Source organism: Myxocyprinus asiaticus, chromosome 2 (assembly GCF_019703515.2).
Source record: "Myxocyprinus asiaticus isolate MX2 ecotype Aquarium Trade chromosome 2, UBuf_Myxa_2, whole genome shotgun sequence".
Lineage (NCBI taxonomy): Eukaryota > Metazoa > Chordata > Actinopteri > Cypriniformes > Catostomidae > Myxocyprinus > Myxocyprinus asiaticus.
The window spans coordinates 12,285,778-12,307,955 of record NC_059345.1 but is presented as its reverse complement, the minus strand read 5'-3'; the positions used below and the strand labels follow the sequence as shown (position 1 = coordinate 12,307,955).

The 22,178-nt window shown below is 37.0% G+C and overlaps 1 protein-coding gene across 1 annotated transcript in view; it reads right to left on the bottom strand.

The window, feature by feature from the left end:
- Positions 1–22,178, bottom strand: part of LOC127412858 (FRAS1-related extracellular matrix protein 1-like) — a 58,316-nt gene that overhangs the window by 4,783 nt on the left and 31,355 nt on the right. The window contains exons 19-35 of the mRNA XM_051649540.1: positions 15,988–16,184; positions 15,640–15,859; positions 13,206–13,350; positions 11,942–12,083; positions 11,415–11,610; positions 10,930–11,194; positions 9,128–9,545; positions 8,760–8,961; positions 8,453–8,597; positions 8,057–8,186; positions 6,871–6,943; positions 6,537–6,683; positions 6,155–6,357; positions 3,080–3,127; positions 2,661–2,831; positions 2,420–2,551; positions 1,477–1,592 (exon numbers count right to left, since the gene is read on the bottom strand). Coding sequence (XP_051505500.1) covers positions 1,477–1,592; positions 2,420–2,551; positions 2,661–2,831; positions 3,080–3,127; positions 6,155–6,357; positions 6,537–6,683; positions 6,871–6,943; positions 8,057–8,186; positions 8,453–8,597; positions 8,760–8,961; positions 9,128–9,545; positions 10,930–11,194; positions 11,415–11,610; positions 11,942–12,083; positions 13,206–13,350; positions 15,640–15,859; positions 15,988–16,184 — 2,950 coding nt within the window. The remainder of the gene's footprint in view (positions 1–1,476; positions 1,593–2,419; positions 2,552–2,660; positions 2,832–3,079; positions 3,128–6,154; positions 6,358–6,536; positions 6,684–6,870; positions 6,944–8,056; positions 8,187–8,452; positions 8,598–8,759; positions 8,962–9,127; positions 9,546–10,929; positions 11,195–11,414; positions 11,611–11,941; positions 12,084–13,205; positions 13,351–15,639; positions 15,860–15,987; positions 16,185–22,178) is intronic.

The following is a 22,178-nucleotide window of genomic DNA, read 5'->3' as shown; positions in this document are numbered from 1 at the left end:
AAGAGATTTCAGAAGACCTACGATCAAGAATTGTTGCTTTGAATAAAGCTGAAAAGGGTTACAAAGTTATCATGAAGACATTAGATATTCATCTGTCCACAGTTAGACAAATTGACAATAAATGGAGACGATTTAGTACTGTGGCTACTCTCCCTAGAAGTGGCCGTCCAGCCAAGATGACTCAAAAGGGCACACCGCAGAATGCTCAGTGAGGTAAAAAATAACCCTAGAGTGACAGTTAAAGACTGGAAGGAATCACTGCAACTGTTTAACATCGCTGTTAATGAGTCTACTATTTGGAAAACATTAAACAGGCATGGCGTCCATGGTAGGACACCACGAAGGAAGCCACTGCTTTCCAACAAAAACATTGCTGCGTGCCTGAAGTTTGCAAAAGACCACCTTGACACTCCACAATGCTACTGGGAAAATGTTTTGTGGACTGATGAAACTAAGGTTGAACTGTTTGGGAAGAACATATAGCACTACATATGGCATAAAAAGAGCATCGAATACCAGCATGAAAACATCATCACAATAGTGAGGTACGGTGGAGGGAGCATCATGATTTGGGCCTTTGCTGCTTCGGGGTCTGGACCACTTGCCATCATTGAGAGAAAAATGAATTCCCAATTTTATCAAGATATCCTACAGGATAATGTCAGGGTGTCTTTGCACCAGCTGAAGCTCAGTAGAATTTAGGAGATGCAGCAGGACAATGACCCTAAACATAGAAATAAATCCACTACAGAATGGCTTCAAAAAAAGAAAATCCAACTTTTGGAGTGGCACAGTAAGAGCCCAGACCTTAACCCAGTAGAGATGCTGTGGAATGACCTCGAGAGCTGTTCACACCAGACATCCTAAGAATATGGCTGAGCTGAAGCAGTTCTGTAAGGCACAATGTTCCAAAATTCCTTCGGAACGTTGTGCAGGTCCAAACCACAGCTATCGGAAATGCTTGGTTGAGGTTATTGCTGACAGAGGAGGATTGACCAGTTATTAAATCCAAGGGTTTACTTACTTTTTCACAGCACTGTGAATGTTTAATGGGATGTGTTCAATAAAGACATGAAAGATTATAATTTTGTGTGTGTTGTTATATTAAGGACAATGTGTTTGTCTATACTTGTGACTTTGATGAAGATGAGATCACATTTTATGACCAATTGATGCAGAAAACAAGCCAATTCCAAAGGGTTCGCCACTTTAAGTAATGTTAATAAAAGATTTTCCCGCACTACTTTCATTTAATTTCTTTTTCCAAGAATTTCACCTGGATAGTTACACCACATGACATATTTTACTAGAAAACATATCAAAATGACTTTAAACAAAACATTTTAAAACCTGCTCATTATAAAAGAGGTGTATTTAAGTAATTATTTTGCATATTTTGGAATAATTTAATAAAACTAGGCAAAAAAAAAAAATTGCGTAACTTCATTGACCCTTTTCCTGTTTGTTTTGTCTTACCTTTCTCTGCATGCCTGTGCTGCAGTGCTCCATGTGGCTTTGCAGTCTGTGCTCAGTAAGTAACAAAAGTTGTTGTGGTACGTCCATCCTCGAGGACATTTCTGTGCTTTTACCGTCTGGATAAGAGCAGAGAACAGAAGAAAATGTTCAAATCGTCACATAAAGGCTGAAAGCTCTGAAAAGCAGTAAAGATATGTCAAAACACAAAGGTATAATCATAAATAATAATTACTTATAATGATCTTTCATTTTAAAGGAATAGTTAACCAAAAAATGAAAATTATCTCATCTTTTACTCTCCCTTATGCCATCCCAGATGTGTATGTCTTTCTTTTGCTGAACCCAAACAAAGATTTTTAGAATATCTCAGCTCTGTAGGTCCATACAATGCAAGTGAATGGTGACCAAAACTTGAAGCTCCACATAAATGCAGCATAAAAGTAATCCATAAGACTCCATTTTTGAATCCATATCGTCTGAAGTGATCCAATCTATCTTCACATTAGCAGTTTCCTTTGTGATCATTATTTTAAGCTTGATTACACTTCCTAGCGCTCTGTGCATGCTTCAAGCACAAGGAAGTGTAATCGAGCTTGAAATCATGATTGTGCCAAGAGATTGCACTGGCAAGATTTATAGTGAAAAAGGAGTTATATTTTGGTCTGTTCTCACCTAAAACCGATTGGACCGCTTCAGAAGACATTGATTAACCCACTGGAGTCTTATGGATTACTCTTATGCTGACTTTTTGCACTTTTTGGAGCTTCAAAGTTCTGGTCACCGTTCACTTGCCTTGTATGGATCTACAGAGCTGAGATATTCTTCAAAAAAATTTTCGTTTGTGTTCAGCAGAAGAGGGAAAGTCATAGACTACTTGGATGGCATTAGGGTAAGTATATGATGATATAATTTTCATTTTTTGGTGAACTATCCCTTTAATTACCTCATTTGATGGAGCCCATGGCCTCCAGGAGTCACCATTACAGCGAAACAATTGACCTGAGCTCTCATTGTAATGGAGAAAGCCAATAAGATCAGGTGTACAGGGTTTAGAAGCCGGTTTGAGAGAGATCTTCTGTGGATAGAAACAAATATGCATTGATTTAATTGATCTTCTCGATCATCATCATTTAACATAAAGGAGTAAAAAGGACACACTCCAAACATTGTCACAAAACGCTGACCTGAGTTGTACTACGTTGGCGAGTGTTTGTGTTAAGGGAAGTTCCTTGGTTTGTCTCTCTGACTGGGAGAGAGCGCTGCTGCCCCCTGCTGGTCACATGTACTTGCGCCTGTCTGCCTGTCCTTGAGTCTGTGTTGTCATCCTCAACTGCCATCGATATGAGACCATGATACTGTAAGTTTGTCACATGTTATTATTACTACAAGCAGAAGTAAATTAAATTAAATAAAGCTTACAATGAGAATTACACATGGGTGTTACAATACAACAAAATAATAATAATTAAAAAAAAAAAAAAAACTCTGAAAGTCCAAGCAGTTCTGTGAGTCGGTTCATAAAACCATCAGGCATCAACATGGCTTCATGCAAATTGTGTAAAAGAAGATCTGACTGAGAATTTTAAGTACTTATGCATCGTACTTTGTAAATGACATCCGATCCATGACGTATGGTTTCTGAAGGTTGAATCTGTGAATGGAAATTCCCCATGTGAGATGTTTCAAAGGACAAGGCATTTCATTCTTGTATTATTTACTAGCAGTGTATATGTTAAATTTTATGTCATGTTTTGAGGGTCAATTATGTGATGCTCTTTTTTTTTTAAGATCTATTAAGTTAGTTGAAGTCATACATTTACATACACCTTAGCCAAATACATTTAAACTCAGTTTTTCCCAATTCCTGACATTTAATCATAGAAAACATTCCCTGTATTAGGTCAGTTAGGATCACTACTTTATTTTAAGTATGTGAAATATCAGAATAATTGTACAGAGAATAATTTATTTCAGCTTTTATTTCTTTCACCGCATTCTCAGTGGGTCAGAAGTTTACATACACTTTGTTAGTATTTGGTAGCATTACCTTTAAATTGTTTAACTTGGGTCAAATGTTTTGGGTAGCCTTCCACAAGCTTCTCACAATAAGTTGCTGGAATTTTGGCCCATTCCTCCAGACAGAACTGGTGTAACTGAGTTAGGTTTGTAGGCCTCCTTGCTCACACACGCTTTTTCAGTTCTGCCCACACATTTTCTATCGGATTAAGGTCAGGGCTTTGTGATGGCCACTCCAGTACCTTGACTTTGTTGTCCTTAAGCCATTTTGCCACAACTTTGGAGGTATGCTTGGGGTCATTGTCCATTTGGAAGATCCATTTGCTTCAGGTTTGGGATGGTGTTCTTTGGCTTGCAAGCCTCACCCTTTTTCCTCCAAACATAACGATGGTCATTATGGCCAAACAGTTCAAATTTTGTTTCATTAGACCAGAGGACATTTCTCCAAAAAGTACGATATTTGTCCCCATGTGCACTTGCAAACTGTAGTCTGGATTTTTTATGGCGGGTTTGGAGCAGTGGCTTCTTCCTTGCTGAGCAGCCTTTCAGGTTATGTCGATATAGGACTCGTTATAGGATATAGATACTTGTCTACCCGTTTCCTCCAGAATCTTAACAAGGTCCTTTGCTGTTATTCTGGGATTGATTTGCACTTTTTGCACCAAACTACGTTCATCTCTAGAAGACAGAATGCGTCTCCTTCCTGAGCGGTATGATGGCTGCGTGGTCCCATGGTGTTTATACTTGCATACTATTGTGTGTACAGATGAACGTGGTACCTTCAAGCTTTTAGAAATTTAATGACTTGCCAAAACTATAGTGCTAATATTAAATCTGTGGAGTTGTTAAAAAATGAGTTATAATGATTTCAACCTAAGTGTATGTAAACTTCTGACTTCAACTTTACATTAAAAATGCAAATCACACAAAACACCAGCTTGAATACACCTCTTCTGATGAGCATGTTTTACAAATGTCATGTGGTATAACCATCCATAGACAGTAAAAAAAAAAAAAAAAAAAAAGAACAGAGAGGACCCTTTTAGACCCTCAAGACCTTCAAGTTTTGATATTTATATGAAAATGTACATATTGTTCAGGACATATGGAGTTACCCTGAGAAAACCTGTTGATATTCTTAGCTCAAAAATTCATGATATTTGTAAAAAAAAAAAAAAGTCCTGAAAAATATGTTTGAAAGATTTTTATTATTATTTATTTATTTTATTGTTAATATTTTTATTAACTTATTTAAGTTAACTCTCATTTATTCAAGGTGCAAGGAAAGAAATGTAATACCTTTTTACCGATGGTTACACCACATGACATTTTTAAAGTCATTAAATAAATCTTTGAAGAAAATTTTATAAATGTTTTTTCAAAAATTTTATGAAATTAACATGGACATAATGATTTCATTTCTATAAACTTGACTCCAGTGTTTTAAACAAGATTTTGACAGTGTCATCAGGACCACAACATAAACATTATCCTATTAATAACATGGCTACTTACCAAATAAATGGGCATAAAATATTGATATATGTCAAACTTATTTTATTATGTGAGAAGAGACCACAGGGTGGTAAAAGAGACATGAAACTACCACAGCAATGCAGGAATTAAGTAGTGTTATTTATATGTTGATTGATGTATAACTCGTGCAACCCCGCACACACATGCATGTATGTTGTATTTTGGCTTCACTATACGCAGCGTATAATTTAAACTCATTTAAACCGACTGATCTCAGTTCAGGAGACTCTGGGCTGTCAATAAAGAGTTAAACTTTCGACAAAACAACATGGCTCTGATCACAGCGGAGTTTGTCTTTGGGAGAAACGCCAACAAAACTACATCGGGTAAGAAACCTAATTAAGTTTTTACATTGAAACCTATTAGAGTCAAAAGATTCTCTAGTTTCATCCGGTATGCCTTTTTTAAAATTTGAGCAATTTATCTCGAAGCGCCACGCTGCTAAACACAGTGTACACGACTGTGTACTTTAGCTCATTTTTTCCTTTGATATCCTATATTTACTGTGCATTATCACAGTGCATTATTTTTAATAAAAAAGGTGCATTTCGAACAGTTCTGAGACCAATGCAGACAGACAGCACACTGGAGGTTAAGTCATTACCTAATTAGGGAGCAAAGGAGCATCCTATAGCTTTCCTATGCAGCTAAGTGCATTCACCCCTAAAATCAGTTAAATTTCAGGCTGCAGATGATGTTTGGACCACTCAACATTTTTGGCAGACATGGGACAATGGTAGTCAGTACATAGATTCAGAATTTATCAAATTTAATTTTAACATGGTTGGCAGTGATTGAATGATGTTGAACATTACTTTGAATCAGAATTAATTATGCAAATTTCTGATGTAATGTCTGATGTAAAGAATCAACACTCCTGGAAACAAAATAAACAATTTGATTATCAAAAACAAAAAAAACAAAAAGTCTATAGCTTGGTATTATTAACATTTTCACAGCTTCGTCCTGCTGTCCACATATATGGATATCAATTTAGGAAAACTATTTGCTCTTAATTTTTTTTATTTTTTTTTTTTATGTTTATTAGGTACTACTAGTTACAAATCAAAAAGGAAAATGGACACAGCAGTCATGATCAGGTCTCAGGAGGTTAAATTAAACTTACCACTTTACCATTCCCAATGACTTTGAGTCTTTTCTTTCCAGCAGAGGGAGTCTCAGCTATTATATCACCATCACCTCTGATATATACTTTAGAATATGGTAAAGTCTCCACCTGGATGGAGCCATGTTGAGGGTATGGCCATGGCTGCACCTCTTGACCTTGAAGACTAGTGCCCACCTTCAAATGGTTCTCATTACATTTCCCTATAGAAACAGACAAAATGACAGCTACCTTTTATAGTAAATAATTTTTCAGAAAAAATAAATAAATAAATAAAATACTATACAAGAGAATTTTATCTTTTCAATAGCAACAGATCATTCTACTTTATAGGCTTTCTGGTGAGGTAATTTGTAATCCCTGAAATGTTTAATGGTCTAACCATTTTTGTCCTTTATAATGAAGGTGGCTTTTGTGTTGCCTCTCAGTACTGCACCTACTGGAGAGACCAAGTTAACCTCAAATTTCTCATCGGCCTCCTCCAAAGAGTCCTGAATTATTTCCATTCTCCAAACTCGACTGACCATGCCTGAAAAAGAATACCATCTGATTTTTATTACATTAGTATTTATCTTTTAGTCTTTATTATTCAGTTGTAGTATATGAATTCATTGCTTCATTTGTTTCAAGAGTTTAATACGACAACAGCATTATGACAACAGTTCCAGTAAATATAACTTATAAATTATTTGTGTTAAGGCTGAGTTTCAATGTACCTGGGTCGAACTGAATCAAAGATGTGGGAGCAGATATAAAATCTTTTCCAGCAGATGCTGTTAGTTCTTTCACCTATAAGGAATAATAAATTGATAATATTAAAATTATCTTTTAAAGTAAAACAAATAAAAAAACAAACTAATTATGGAGGCCTTTAAGGGTCATTCTCAAAAAATGCTGACTTTCCGACTTATATTATATAATATTTACATTTTTGTTCAGTTCAGTTTTCAACCATTAAAAGCTGAGGGTAATTTTTTTTTTTTTTTTTTTTTTTTTACATATTGACATAATTTTTTTTTATAAAAGACAACTTGACTGTTCTTTATTTTATTTATTTTTTTTTTTTTTACGAATGAAGCAAGTGTTGTAACACCAGTGATGATAACTCCTGTGACAAATTATCTTAAAAGATTCATTTCCTCAGAAGGTGTTAATAACAACACAAAAAATACACCACTGATCAGACTAAAATCAATAAATCATAACATTAAATATATATAAAAAAAAAAAGAATTCTCAATAAAAATCTTTCACATGAACATTAAACAATGTAACACCAATGTCATATTTAAATGTACCATGTGAAAACATACAGTTTAAATGGGAATATCACTAAATGCACATTTGAGCAACCTCTTCTTCCTCTGTGACCTTGGAAGTTCTTATCCACAACTCTTTGAATTTTCAAAATACCCATTTTTAACATTAATAACATCAATGTCATGAAATCAATGGACAAACATTCTTTTTAAAGTATTCAAATGATTAATTACTTATTTTGTTTTACTTTTTTGCACACTCGTTAGGCCTTGCACTACTGCTTGACCTGATAAAAACAAAATGAGTAAAAAAATAAACAGATAAATAACTGTAAATAACAAAAAAGTGGTGTACCAGATGAAGGGTACAAGGTTTTTTTGTTTTTGTTTTTCAGGCAATTGACAAATTTAAATATATATTTTCTAAAAAATGTGTAAAACAATATAGAGTCAAACCTTTTCAGATTATTTAATAAAAGGTTACGTTATAAAATGATGCCTTTTAAATGGGGTTTCTTGACTATTTCTTATCTTTTTTTTATGACTGAAAGGTCAAGGGACATGTTTGTCACCATATTTTGAAAATTAGCCATAAATGAACTATTGCATGATTAAATAAATTAGTTAACCCTATAGTCTATACCTGTACAGTCACATAAGATGAGTCCTGTACATTTCCTCTCCTCTGGATGGTAAGTGAGACTGATCCCTGATTCTCACATATAACATACTCAGAGTTTGCCAGCTCAACACTCGCCCAGCTGAACTCCAATCTGAGGAGAGAGAATATTTTTAGACATGTACATAGACAACATGTTATACAAAATACAGTTGTGTGAATGCGTAATGCTCCATTAAAACATTGAATAACATTCACAAGTAATATATTAAATAGTCATTTCTGGTTTTTAAGCAGATGTTAACTAATGAAATTTAGCATAACATGTACATAATAATTCATCAGCAAATTGTAAAAGCATGTTGTGTTTTTCAATCTGTTGAAATATATCTACACATTATTTCAAAGAGCATGCATTACTTGTGAGAGGGTCCAGTGTTGCCAAGTGCATCAGAAACAGCAAACTCCAGACTGTCGGTTAGAGCATCCAGATCAGAGTTTATAATGAAGAGAATATTCCTCTTGTTAAGATCCCTTTGAGAGAAACGCTGCCTCACAAACTCACCTACAGAAATGTTAAACATTAGAATTAATGTATATACAGTATATACACACACATTACTGTATGTAGACAGACAGAAAGTTAAGACAGATAAAGGAAAAAAAATATAATTATTATTATTATAAACATGTTTTCTAACTAGACCTTCCCATTTCAGTCTCTCACCATTGGTATAATTTTCCAGGTACCCAAAGTAAGGTGCTTTGAGGATGTGATAGATAAGATCTTCATCTGCAGAGTTAGTATCCTGAGCCTTAAGCTCTCTTGATGAAATGAAGATCCCATAACGACCATCTTTGAGAAGTTCCACTTTCCACAAAGTTTCAAGCACTACTATCTGTGGAGCAGAGCTGTCCAGTGCTTCAATCTAAGGTAGTAGACGTTGAACAAAAATTAAAGGATATTCAATATGTAGCGTGCAGCTGCATGATATTTTTTTTAATGAAAATGTTCTTAAACATGTCAAGAAAAGAGTGTCAAAATATATAAAAACTAGACAAAACAAATAGAAAAAAGTCAATTGCTAAACCAACTTGTAGTGTGAAGAAGACTGGCTCAGTTTGCACTTTTCCATCAACCAGGAAGCCTCTCTCTGTGCTATCAGAGGCTGTGAACCTGAAGCGATCAATCTGAGAAGCTCCACCAGAGTGTCTGTATGCCACATCCAGGTCATGAATGTTTTGTTGGGTAAAATTACTGCCAGTGAACTGAGGTTGTCCTTTCAAAAGCAACTGGCCATACTGGGGTGGATGGACCATCTTGTAGATCAAGGCAGTGGGTGGGGTGTCAGGGTCAGACAGGAACAAAGCATCAGGAGTTATAGATATGGTGGACCCTTGGGGAACCCGTAGACCAGCATTTTGCAGTAATGTGGGCAGAATTTTATCAGTAATTTCCACCAAGATATCCAGGGTTCCACTGCGGGTTGATTTGCCATTGCTGATCACAAACCTTGGAATAATTTAGACATGTTGCATAAATGCCCTACCATTAACGATTACAGTACATTAACCATAGTTGCACAGAAATTCAATGAGAATTTGCCTAATGCAGTGATATGAATTTGGGGGAGGAGGGCAAATGTGCTTAATTGTAATGAGAAATTTTTTAAAATGCACCAAAAAAAAGTTAATGTGCCTACAATAAGCTTCATTTGCAAAATATACACTCACTTAACACTTTATTAGGTACACTTGTACACCTACTTATTCATGCAATTATCTAATCAGCCAATCGTGTGGCAGCAGTGCAATGCATAAAATCATGCAGATACAGGTCAGGAGCTTCAGTTAATTTTCACATCAACCATCAGAATGGGGAAAAATATGATCTCAGTGATTTCGACTGTGGCATGATAGTTGGTGCCAGACGGGTTGGTTTGAGTATTTCTGTAACTGCTGATCTCCTGGGATTTTCACGCACAACAGTCTCTAGAGTTTACACACTATGGTGCCAAAATCAAAAAACATCCAGTGAGCGGCAGTTCTGCAGATGGAAATGCCTTGTTGATGAGAGAGGTCAACGCAGAATGGCCAGACTGTTTCGAGCTGACAAAAGGGCTACAGTAACTCAGATAACCACTCTGTACAATTGTAGTGAGTAGAATAGCATCTCAGAATGCACAACACATCGAACCTTGAGGCGGATGGGCTACAAAAGCAGAAGATCACGTCAGGTTCCACTTCTGCTGCAGTGGGCGCAGGCTCACCAAAACTGGACAGTTGAAGACTGGAAAAATGTAGCCCGGTCTGATGAATCTCAATTTCTGCTGATGATAGGGTCAGAATTTGGCACCAACAGCATGAATCCATGGACCCAATCTGCCTTGTGTAAACAGTCCAGGCTGGTGGTGGTGTTTTAATAGTGTGGCAAATGTATTTGGCACAATTTGGGCCTGTAAATATAAATCAATAATTGCTTGAATCTTCTAATGGCTACTTCCAGCATGATTATGCACCATGTCACAAAGCAAAAGTCATCTCAAACTGGTTTCATGAATATTACAATGAGTTCACAATTCTTCAGTGGCCTTCCCAGTCACCGGATCTGAATCCGATAGAAAACGTTTGGGATGTGGTAGAATGAGAGATTAGCGACATGGACCAGAATCTCAAAGGAATGTTTCCATCATCTTGTGGAATCCATGAAACAAAGAATTGAGGCTGTATTGAGAGCAAAGGGAGGCCCTACCTAGTATTAGTACAGTGTTCCTAATAAAGTGCTCAGTGAGTGTATTTTTTATTTTTTATTTGGGGTGAAATATGACCCTACTTTTCTTCAAGAGTTTCAGCAAAAATTAATATAGGCTGCAACAACTGTTGCAAAAGGTCCTTACTGCAGTGTCTCTTTAGATGAAGTGGCTCTGTTGTCATGTACATAGCACACCAGGTTTGCTGCTATATCCAGTTGACTGAAAGACTGAATTTGCACTCCAGTGTTTTTGATGTACTCCATGTGTCCATGTGCTGCAGGTACAGTGATAACGTAGAGCAGTTCCTCTGGCTTATCAGTGCCGTCTACAGCCAGCAAGACACCTGTGGTGAGGACCACACGCTCTCCGCGGCTAGTTCTCACAGGCCTCACGAACAATGCTATGTCTCCTGAAAATCCACAAAGAGTAGACAAGGTTGCAACATTGCCATTTCAATTTTAGGACAAACTATTTAGTTTGCCACTCTAGTCCTTCATTATCATTAACGTTTTCTGACAACAAAAATGTTGGTATGTACATTAGATAAAAATCAAACTAAAAACATAAGCAGGACTACAAAGAGTTACTCAGCATAAAACAAATGAAATGTAAATTAATTATTATGTTACCTTTCTCCAGTTCTTTAACTGTAATGTGGAAGTGCTGAGCTGGAGAGCGGTTCTTGCCATCCAACAGATAGAAGACAAAGAAGTCACTAGTGCGTGCTCCAGTCTGACCAGTGTGAAGGTAACGTAACAGGTTCATATCCAAAACCTCCTGAGAGCAGTTCATTCCTGCAGTTATAGACACCCAGTCTGTGCTTACCTGAGGAACAGCAAACAAAACCAGTATGCTAGTGGGTTCTGATGGGACAAATGAAAACAAAATAGCTTGTTGTTTGATTATATATTGTAAACATTGTCCAACCAGTCCTTAAAGAAAGAAAGAGATTGCTGATTTGGCCAGCTAGAAGTAGAGTCACAGTGTTGCAACACATGCTTAATTTGGATTTGGTCAACACTATGTTAGCTATGATACAAACTGTAACTTTATTCTATGCTTTATGTGCAAATAATTGTTACAAGAAATCATTGCTAAATTAAGTTTAGATCATCTACATTTTTTACCATTCTCCTTGCTTCTTTAGTGCACTGACCTTAATCTGAATGACCCCATGAATGGGTAAACTCTCAAACACATAGATAATTTCAGAGGATGGAGTGTCTTTGTCTTCTGCACTGAGTACAGCACTGGAGATAAGCCTGGACTCCCCAGACTCTATCTCAATCCCTGTGTTCCTGGGAAACCAAAACAGAACCACAGAGTCTGCCTACCACGCATTCTTATTCCCCATTGGGCTCCCACAATTGGTATAGTTCACACAATGAGATTTAGCCATATAAGGCCTGGATCAATATTCTTGTTGGTTGTGGTACAACATTTATCTCAACCAATCAGATTTTATGGTTAGGTTTAAGGTTAAGCTTAGGGCTGGGTTTAGAGGTTTGAATAACAGTGTCATCAATGTATAATTTCCCTCTTATTTAGCCCTTTAAGCTCTGAAGGTGTTTTTAAAGATTTCCTGTTTCAGAGGCATGCCAAAAATCAAAGTCTTTTAACTAACAAAACTAACAATGTTTAAAAAAAAGAAAAGAAAAAAAAAAAGATGGTCAATTGTCTGGTATCATTTTAAAGAAAACTTTTTAAAAAAGATTATTATACAGATTATGATAAATTATGAGACTCTCAGCCTAAGAACTGCTTAAAAATCTGATTTGACATCGTATATCTCTGGGTGTAAATAAGGTAGCACTGAAAAACTGCTTTTGTTTTGTTCCCAATCATGTCAGCTGAGTAAAATAGTGTTGATATGACAAAGCAATCAAAAGTTATAGCATTACAAAAATAATTTATTCTAGTGTCCAAAAACATCTCCAAGTGTCCAAAAGCCTCTCCAAACAAATAAAACATAGTAATTGTACATAAGAACTAATTACACAACAATGAATGTATGCTCTCTTTTCAAAGTATGCAGGCATGAGTAATGAGATCATATTCAGTTCCATTCTGTGTCATTTGAGCCATCATTGAGTGTTCTTGGCACCATCTCCTGGTGGCCATATGAAGTTGAAGTGAATGATCCTCTCTGCCCATATTTGGATGACATCCACCTCTGGTTGCAGCGATCCGAATTCTAATACATTTGGTTTAGCGTTCTATGACGCTGAACAACGTGCTACATAATTTCAGATGAAGTCATCTGATCCAGGAAATCTAATGTGTTTTTAGCCAGATAGCACATTAGGTGCTGTGTGTATAGGGTTTGGCCTATGATTGTTACACAGGAATGTTGTTCCAGGACCAATAAATGACTCATCTTTCTTTGCTGAATCACATAATTTGCTGCTCATAGCAGTTACCTTATAATATGTGGCTCCTCATCATTTACTGGCAGAACTTTCACCTGCATGGTTCTCTGGAGCTGGTGTTTTCCATCAGAGAGCTGAATGATAAAACCATCCTGCTCACTCTCAGAGTCATCATGCATGTACATCAGAGTCATGCCTGAGGACAGAGCAGCACACACTTTCTTTATTATCAGGTCTATGATGTAGACATTACAGGTTACAGATCAATATTATAAATGAAAAAAAAAAAAGATAAAATAAATAAATAAATTGTAGATTAATAGGTCAAATAGATCTTTAGAAATTTTCAAATAGATTTGCAAACTGCAGATTTTTTGAAGAAAATGTGAGTGTTTCTTACCCATATGAAAGTCATGGTGCTAGGGTAATGTGGCTGGTTGCCAGTGCGTTGATATGTGGTTGCTAAGGTGTTGTGGGTGGTTGCTAGGATACTGTTTTGGAGTTGCTAGGGTGTTGTAGGTGGTTTCCAGGGTATTGATATGTGGTTGCTAAGGTGTTGTGGGTGCATGCTAGGATGTTGTTATGTGGTTGATAGGGTGCTTTAAATGGTTGGCAAGGTGTTGCTATGTGTTGCTAGGGTGCTGTAGCTGGTTGCCAGGGTGTTGCTATGTGGTTACTAGGGTGTTATGGGGTAGCTGCAAGGACTTTGTTATGTGGTTGCCTGGGTGCTGTGGATGGTTGCTGGGGCATTACTATTAGGTTGATAGAGTGATGTGGCTGGTTGCCAAAGCATTGCTATTTAGTTGCTAGAGTGTTATGGGTGGTTGTCAGGGCACTGATATGTGATTGCTAGTGTGTTGTTGGTGAATGCTTGGATGTTAAGATGTTTCTACGGTGTTGTGGGTGGTAGCTAGAGCGTTGCTATGTGGTTACTATGGTGTTGTGGGTGGCTGCAAGGACTTTGTTATGAGGTTGCCTGGGTGCTGTGGATGGTTGCTGGGGCGTTGCTATGTGGTTACTATGGTGTTGTGGGTGGCTGCAAGGACTTTGTTATGAGGTTGCCTGGGTGCTGTGGATGGTTGCTGGGGCATTACTATTAGGTTGCTAGGGTGAAATGGGTGGTTGCTTGGATGTTGTAACTTGGTCGCTAGGGTATTGTGGGTGGTTTATAGGGCTTTGCTATGTGGTTACTAGGGTGCTGTGGCTGATGTGTGGTTGCTACAGTATTGTGAATGGTTGCTTGGGTATTGCTATTAGGTTGCTAGGGTGCTGTGGCTGGTTGCCAGACCATTGCTATGTGGCTGTTAAGGTGCTGTGGGTGGTTGCTGGGGCGTTGCCATGTGGTTACTAGTGTGTTGGGGTGGCTGCAAGGACTTTGTTATGAGGTTGCCTGGGTGCTATGGATGGTTGCTGTGGTGTTACTATTAGGTTGCTAGGGTGCTGTGGGTAGTTGCTTGGATGTTGTTACTTGGTCGCTAGGGTATTGTGGGTGGTTTCTAGGGCTTTGCTATGTGGTTGCTAGAGTGCTGTGGCTGATGTGTGGTTGCTAAGGTATTGTGAATGGTTGCTTGGGCATTGCTATTAGGTTGCTAGAGTGCTGTGGCTGGTTGCCAGGGTGTTGCTGTATGGTTGCTCGGGTTCTGTAGCTGGTTGCCAGGGCATTGATACAGTATGTTGTTGCTAAGGTGTTGTTGGTGAATGCTTGGATGTTGTTGCTAGGATGTTTTGGGTGGTTGCTAGGGCATTGCTATGTGGTTGCTAGGGTGTTGTGGATGGTTGCTGGGGTGTTGCGACCGGTTGCCAGAGCATTGCTATATAGTTGCTAGGGTGTTGTGGGTGGTTGCAAGGATGTTGTTATGTGGTTGCTAAGGAGCTGTGGTTGGTTGCCAGGGTGTTGCTGTATGGCTGCTTGGGTGCTGTAGCTGGTTGCCAAAGTACTGATATGTGGTTGCTAGTGTGTTGTGAGTGGTTTCTAGGGCATTGCTATGTGGTTGCTAGGGTGCTGTGGCTGGTTGCAAGGACATTGTTATGTGATTGCTAGGGTGTTGTGGATGGTTGCTTGGACATTGTTGTGTGGTTGCTAGGGTGCTGTGGGAGGTTGCTAAGACCTTTCGATGTAATTGCTAGGGTGTGGTGGGTGGTTGCTTGGGATGTTTTCAGATTTGAAATAACCCAAAGGCCCCGGTCACACAAGAGAAGACGAGAGACCAAAAGAAAATCTATGTCATACATGAATACATATTTTTTAAAGCTGCATGTTTTTGTTGTTGCAGGAAAGTGAATAGACATATATTTTAACATTTTTAATAACATATTTTTTTTTTTTTTTTTTTTTATTAAAACCAGAAGCTCAAAGCCCAGTGTGAACACCTCTTAAGTATAAAAAACAGTAAAAGTGATGCTTGCATTAGAAAATACCATGAATAAACCAGATTTGCTGGTCTGGTGAAAAATAGATACAAATTCCAAATCTTTAAAACAGTACCGTTCCTGAGGTCATCCATGGTGAAGTGTTCTACAGGGATCTCAGATCCATGCTTGTTGGGTCTTTTGTGAAGTGTCATGTCATTGCGGTGTGGCACACCCATGATAGAGCCATGCTGGGGCTGCTGGATTACGCTGAACATTAATCGGTCTCTGGGAATATCCAGATCCACTGCACTGATGACAGATGGGTCAAACTCTCTCATGTCTCCTTCTTTAACCTGAGAGATAAAACTTTGTCATCACACCTAAACTGATGAATGTCTTCTAGCCAGGAATTGTAAAGTGTGTTCTCCCTTCAGCTATTCGTTTTCAGATGAGTTATAAAGATCATTACTTTCTAACTGACCGTGATATTTCTGGCCAGGAATTCTGGTATCTCATCATTGGTTGGACTGATGATAATGTAGAATGGGACTGAAGTGGACTGCTGTTTTCCATCAGAAACATACAGCATGAACTGGTCAGTGGTAGGTTCCATCCTCTGGTGTCTCGACTGGACATAGTTAATGTGGCCGTTCAACACATCCCTGTACCTGAAAGAAGCTGAAAAAAAAAAAAACCAATATGTTTTTAGAAACCAGGCACCAGTACAGTCTTGCTGCATTATTATGTTCATTGCTTGTTGCACTGATTATTGAAATAAATGGTGGAGGGTGGGCTGTTTAACACTTTAAGCTCAGATTGGCCCACCGAGAAAAAACTAGCCTGTTTTTTTTTACTCACATACAAAATATAATGAGTAATAGCCAAGTACATGTCTTTGACATACATGTTACACGTAAACAGGTGTTGCTTATAAGATGCGTTTTTGCCTATAACTTCACAAAAAATAAAATAAACAGAACATAAAATATCTTATACCAGTACTTTTATGAGGCAATTAAAACTGCCATGTCAGCATATTTGAGCAAACTCACAGAAAATAACCACAACAGTCCTAGGTGTTTATCCAGTACTGTGGCTAAATTGGTTAGGATTAAAGCCTCGACTGAACCACATATTCTGTCGCAGCACAATAATAATGAGCATGAATTTCTTTACTGATAAAATTGAAATCATCAGAAATAAAATTGGAATTATGCAATCATCTGTCACAGTACCTTAGAAAACAGTGTCTCATAATTTACCTCATGAGCAACTTCGCTATCATTGGTCATGAAGAGCTAACAAAACATATCAAAACATCAAAAGCCTGTATGTTAGATCCAATACCAACTAAGCTTTTAAAAGAGGTATTCCCTGTAATCTCAGAACCTCTTCTTAATATTAATAACTCCTCGCTATCCTTAGGACATATCCCAAGAAACTTTAAAATGGCAGTCATCAAACCGCTTATTAAGAAGCCACGGCTTGATCCTGGAGAATTGGCTTATTATAGACTGATTTCAAATCTCCTATTTATGTCAAAAAATACTAGAAAAGGTAATGTCCTCCCAAATATGTTCATTTCTACAGAGAAATAGTATATATGAACAATTTCAGTTAGGATTTAGGCCCCATCACAGTACAGAGACTGCACTTATCAGAGTTACAAATGACTTGCTCTTATCATCAGATTGTGGCTGCATTTCTCTTCTAGTGCTTTCAGATCTTAGTGCTGCTTTCGACACCATAGATCACGACATTCTCTTGAATAGGCTGAAGAATTTTGTTGGCATTTGTGGACTTGCATTAGCATGGTTTAGGTCCTATTTAGCAGACCACTACCACTTTGTCTGTGTAAACGAGGAATTGTGAAATCAAACAAAAGTTAAGTATGGAGTGCCACAGGGATCAGTTTTAGGGCCTCTGCTTTTCTCCTTATATATACTTTCCTTGGGAGATATTATCAGGAATCGTGGAATAATTTTCCACTGTTATGCAGACGATACCCAACTTTATATTTCTTCGAAACCCAACGAAATTTCACAATTCTCCAAATTAGTAGAGTGTATCAATAAAATCAAAGATTAGATGGCCAAAAATGTCCTTCTACTCAATTCCAACAAAACAGATGGACCAAAAACTAGGGATACCTGGATCAGTATCGGCTCCGATACTAACGTTTTTAGATGGATCGGGTATCGGTCTGACAAGCCCGATCCAAGTCCAATACTGTGTGTTAGTCATGTTCGTTCCTGTCAAGCTCCAAAAATGACATAAAAGAATTATAAAAACACAACTAAAGTTGTTCATATGACTCGTGCATTTTATTCAAAGCCACCTGAAGATGTGCAATAGCTCTGTGAATCACAAAAGGCTGTTTAATAAGTAAATATATAAAATGCATGTGCAGCTCCAGCGCGTTATTGAATGGCGCTGCTCTGTTGACACACACTCGCCGCTATTTTTAGCCTTCACGCATTGCAATATTTGAGCGCTACTCACGGACAACATCTCAGATGTAGATGCTCAATAGTTTGGTTCACTTATAATATGCATTTAGAACAGCACCGGAGGTGCATTTGACCAGAATTTGAATAAGAAGCGAACAAACTACTGTTAACTTGCTTACAAACAGACACATACACGACTACCTGGTGAGTTCAGAATGTCAAAATAAAAGCTAGAGGGTTTTAAAGATAAAGGTGCATGATTGAAATATATTACTGTTGTATTTAAAATTCTAAAAGTCAATAATAATAATAATAATGTATTATTATTATTATTATTATTATTTGTTTACAACTTATAACAATATTTAAGTTTAATGGGTTCCAAAAAGTAACTGTGAATGAAAAGTGAACTGATATCTTACAACTAAATTGAACAAAAAAAGAGAGATCTGAATCCTTTAAAGTCCAGATACAAGTTGAATGTTTTTTGCAAAAAAAAAAAAAAAACTGCCTTCTTTTCTACTGAACACTTAGACTGGAATTACTGTTAATTTTGCTGCAGTATTATCCAGTAGACTAGTTAACAATAAAGTTTTCCTTAATAGTTTGTACATTTATATTGGAATAATGTGTAGTTAAAGGTTTGTGTTTCTTTACATATAATTAGCATCACTCAGTGAGGTATAGATATTCTAAACTGATTATGAAAAAAACAAAACTGGTATCGGATTGGTATCGGCCGATACTGAGATTTCAGATATCGGAATCGGATCGGAAGAGAAAAAGTGGTATCGGTGCATCCCTACCAAAAACCTCTACAATCCGCTAAAATATAATTTGACTCTCGATGGATGTACTGTTGCATCATCTTCAACAGCAAAGAACTTAGGTGTTATATTTGTTTGTAGAACAGCATTCTTCCACCTCAGAAATAATGCTAAGTTATGACACATGCTCTCTGTTGCTGATGCCGAAAAACTAATTCATGTGTTCATGACCTCAAGACTAGACTATTGTAATGCATTACTGGGAGGATCTCCTGCAAGTTCAACAAATAAACTTCAATTAGTTCCAAATGCAGCAGCCAGAGTGCTGATTAGAACCAAGAAATATGATTATGTACATTGGCGTTACATTGGCTACCTGTTAAATTTAGTATTCATTTTACATTTCTATTAACTACATACAAAGCTTTGAATGGTGTAGCTCCGCAGTACTTAAGTGACCTTCTACCATGCTATATTCCATCACTTTCATTACGATCACAAAATTCTGGCCTGTTAATAGTTCCTAGAATATCAAAATCCACAAAAGGAGATAGATCCTTTTCCTATTTGGCTCCTAAACTATGCAATAGTCTCCCTAACAATATTCGGGATGCAGACACACTCACATTTAAGTCTAGACTAAAGACTCATCTATTTAGCCAGGCATGCACCTAATTTATCCATCAACTCACACCACCTCTTCGTGTCGCTGAGTGATGATGACTAAATGCAGCCAGTGCCAGCCAGACATCACTTCAATCTATTACGATGGACTTCAGAGGATGAACTGATGACAACTCCATAAGACATGGGATACTTCATATGCCATTGCCTGAACCTTGGACTTAGATAGACCTCGCCTAAATGACCTGCCGGTTGAACTTTGATGCACGTCACTGATCTCTGCCTGCATCAACTTGGTCTAATGATGGACTACACTCTTGAAATGGAATGCATAGACTATCAATTAATTGCCAACAAAAGCCTTCATCAGCCAACTAACAAAGGACAATGCATATTTGTGAACTTCTGCAGTTAATACAGGATGGACTTCAAAGACATTAGTCATTAATCTTACAGTTCATACAAAATCTTTGTTTAAACACTGGCCCTTGACACTTAGTTTACACATTTAAAACCATGACTTGCACTGCACACAAATAACTAATACATGCATCATATTCATGCTGTTTAGCAAGAGGGGAACTGGCCCCCACAGTGAGCCTGGTTTCTCCCAAGGTTCTTATTCTCCATTAACTAACATCTTGTGTCAACACAACATATTTAATCAAACTACACAATGATGACTCTAAGACTTTATAGATATTACAGTTTCATTTTCTGTTAATACAGGACTTTCTGTAAAGCTGCTTTGAAATGATGTGTGTTGTGAAAAGTGCTATACAAATAAAAATGACATGACTAAACCAATCATATTAGGATTTAGACCTTTGCAACCAGAAGCGGACGTCATCCAAATATGAACAGAGAGGATTGTTCAATCTAATTACATATGGCCACCAGGAGATGACTTAATGATGACTCAAATGACACAGAATGGATCTGAATGAGATCTCGTTACTCATGCCTGCATGCTTTGGAGAGAGAGCATAATGTGGCGACACTGGGATGTGGTTTCTAGCGCAGGTTAGATTGACTGCTCCGCCCAAATCGTCACATTGTACATACCTGTGTTGGGCACTAGTATTTCTTTAAAAGGAGCAAGGACAGAGAGAGGCAGAGAAGGGGATGCATTTTTGTTTGGACTTTTTCCATTTGAAAGTTTATTTTTGTACACTCACAACTTTGCAACAGCACATTACATTTCCATGTATTCATATTGCATTACATCACTGACTTTACTGACAATTACACATGACTTTTTTTGTGTGTGTTTTTTTTTTAACTTTATCTTTTGCTAATAAATCCTTGAGTTTATTTTTAGCAAAACTTGTGTGTCCCTCTCTTTTGTTGAGTCCTTTTGAGCCATGGTTCATGACCTTTATTCACTGTTGTATTTGCATGTGTAATTACTTCTTATGTGCAATTATTATGTTTTATTTGTTTGGAGAGGCTTTTGGACTCTTGGAGACATTTTTGGACACTATATAACTAAATCATTTTTGTAATGGCATAACTTAGGCTTGGGATCGATGCCTTTTTCATGTATCGATAATTGAAAGATTTTCCCGATGATTATTGATCAAATTTCTTAACACAACTTGGGTAAATTGTGAGTGGCAGGGTTAATAAAAGGGGGTCGCACACCGGACGCGTCTGGCGGATGACATGGCAGGTTCTAAAATTCAACAATTATTTATTTTCTACAAAGTTATGCACACACCACCAACGCTCAGCGTCAACATTCTGCAGTACCACAGAGCACAGCTCACATAGTTTTCCATTAAATTCAACCCAAATCTACGGAAGCCCTGAACCGCAAATGTGGAAGAAAAAAAAATAACGGTAAAAAAAAAAGAAAAAAAAAATTTGGAAATTGTGTCTCAGTTCCTTCCTGAGCCTAAGTCTTACATTTTTTTTCTCTCTTCCTAACATTTTTTTTTCTCTCTTCAAATTTTTTTTTCTCTCTCTCTTCAAAAAAATGCATGCGGTACCAACCTTGGCCACCAGGTGCCACTATCAGTAAACATGTAATCTTATGCTTTTAATCTTTTCTCTGTTGCTATATAGTTGAATAATACATTTATTATTTATTTAACGGTTTGCAAACCTTAATCAAGACAAAAAAAAAAATAACTCTAGTTGTTACACGACAACGAATGCCATATCAAACATATGTAACCTGATTTTTTGAAGAGAGAAAAAAATGTGGAAGAGAGAAAACAAATTTTTTTGAAGAGAGAAAAAAAATGTTGAAGAGAAAAAAAAAATTTTTTGGAAGAGAAGAAAAAAATTGAAGAGAGAAAAAAACATTTTTTGAAGAGAGAAAAAAAAATTTAGGAAGAGAGAAAAAAAAATTAAGACTTAGGCTCAGGAAGGGACTGAGACCTGGCCTTTTTTTTTTTTTAACCTTAATTTTTTTTTTCACCTTGCGGTTCAGGGCTTCCGTACAAATCATTATCAAAGGACAAACATTATTTACTCTAGTATAACTGGATGATATATTGTGTATAACTATCTTTCATAGAGCCTACACAATGTATTTTCAGTAACAAGTATGTATTTTTGTGGTTTGACAGCTTAAATGAAAGACCTATTCATGACTACATAAAGAGAAATTGCATAATAAACGTCACACAGTTACACCAGTTTCACTAACCTGCAAACTCATCAACATCTCTTTGATCTTTCTAGAAGAAGTACAAAAAAACGTTGTAACTTTGGACCTTTTTTTTTTTTTAGCAGTTTCGTAGGCTGAGAGTCTCATAATTTATCATAATATAAATCATTAAAACTTTGAAACGTTTTCTTTAAAATTATACCAAACAATCAAC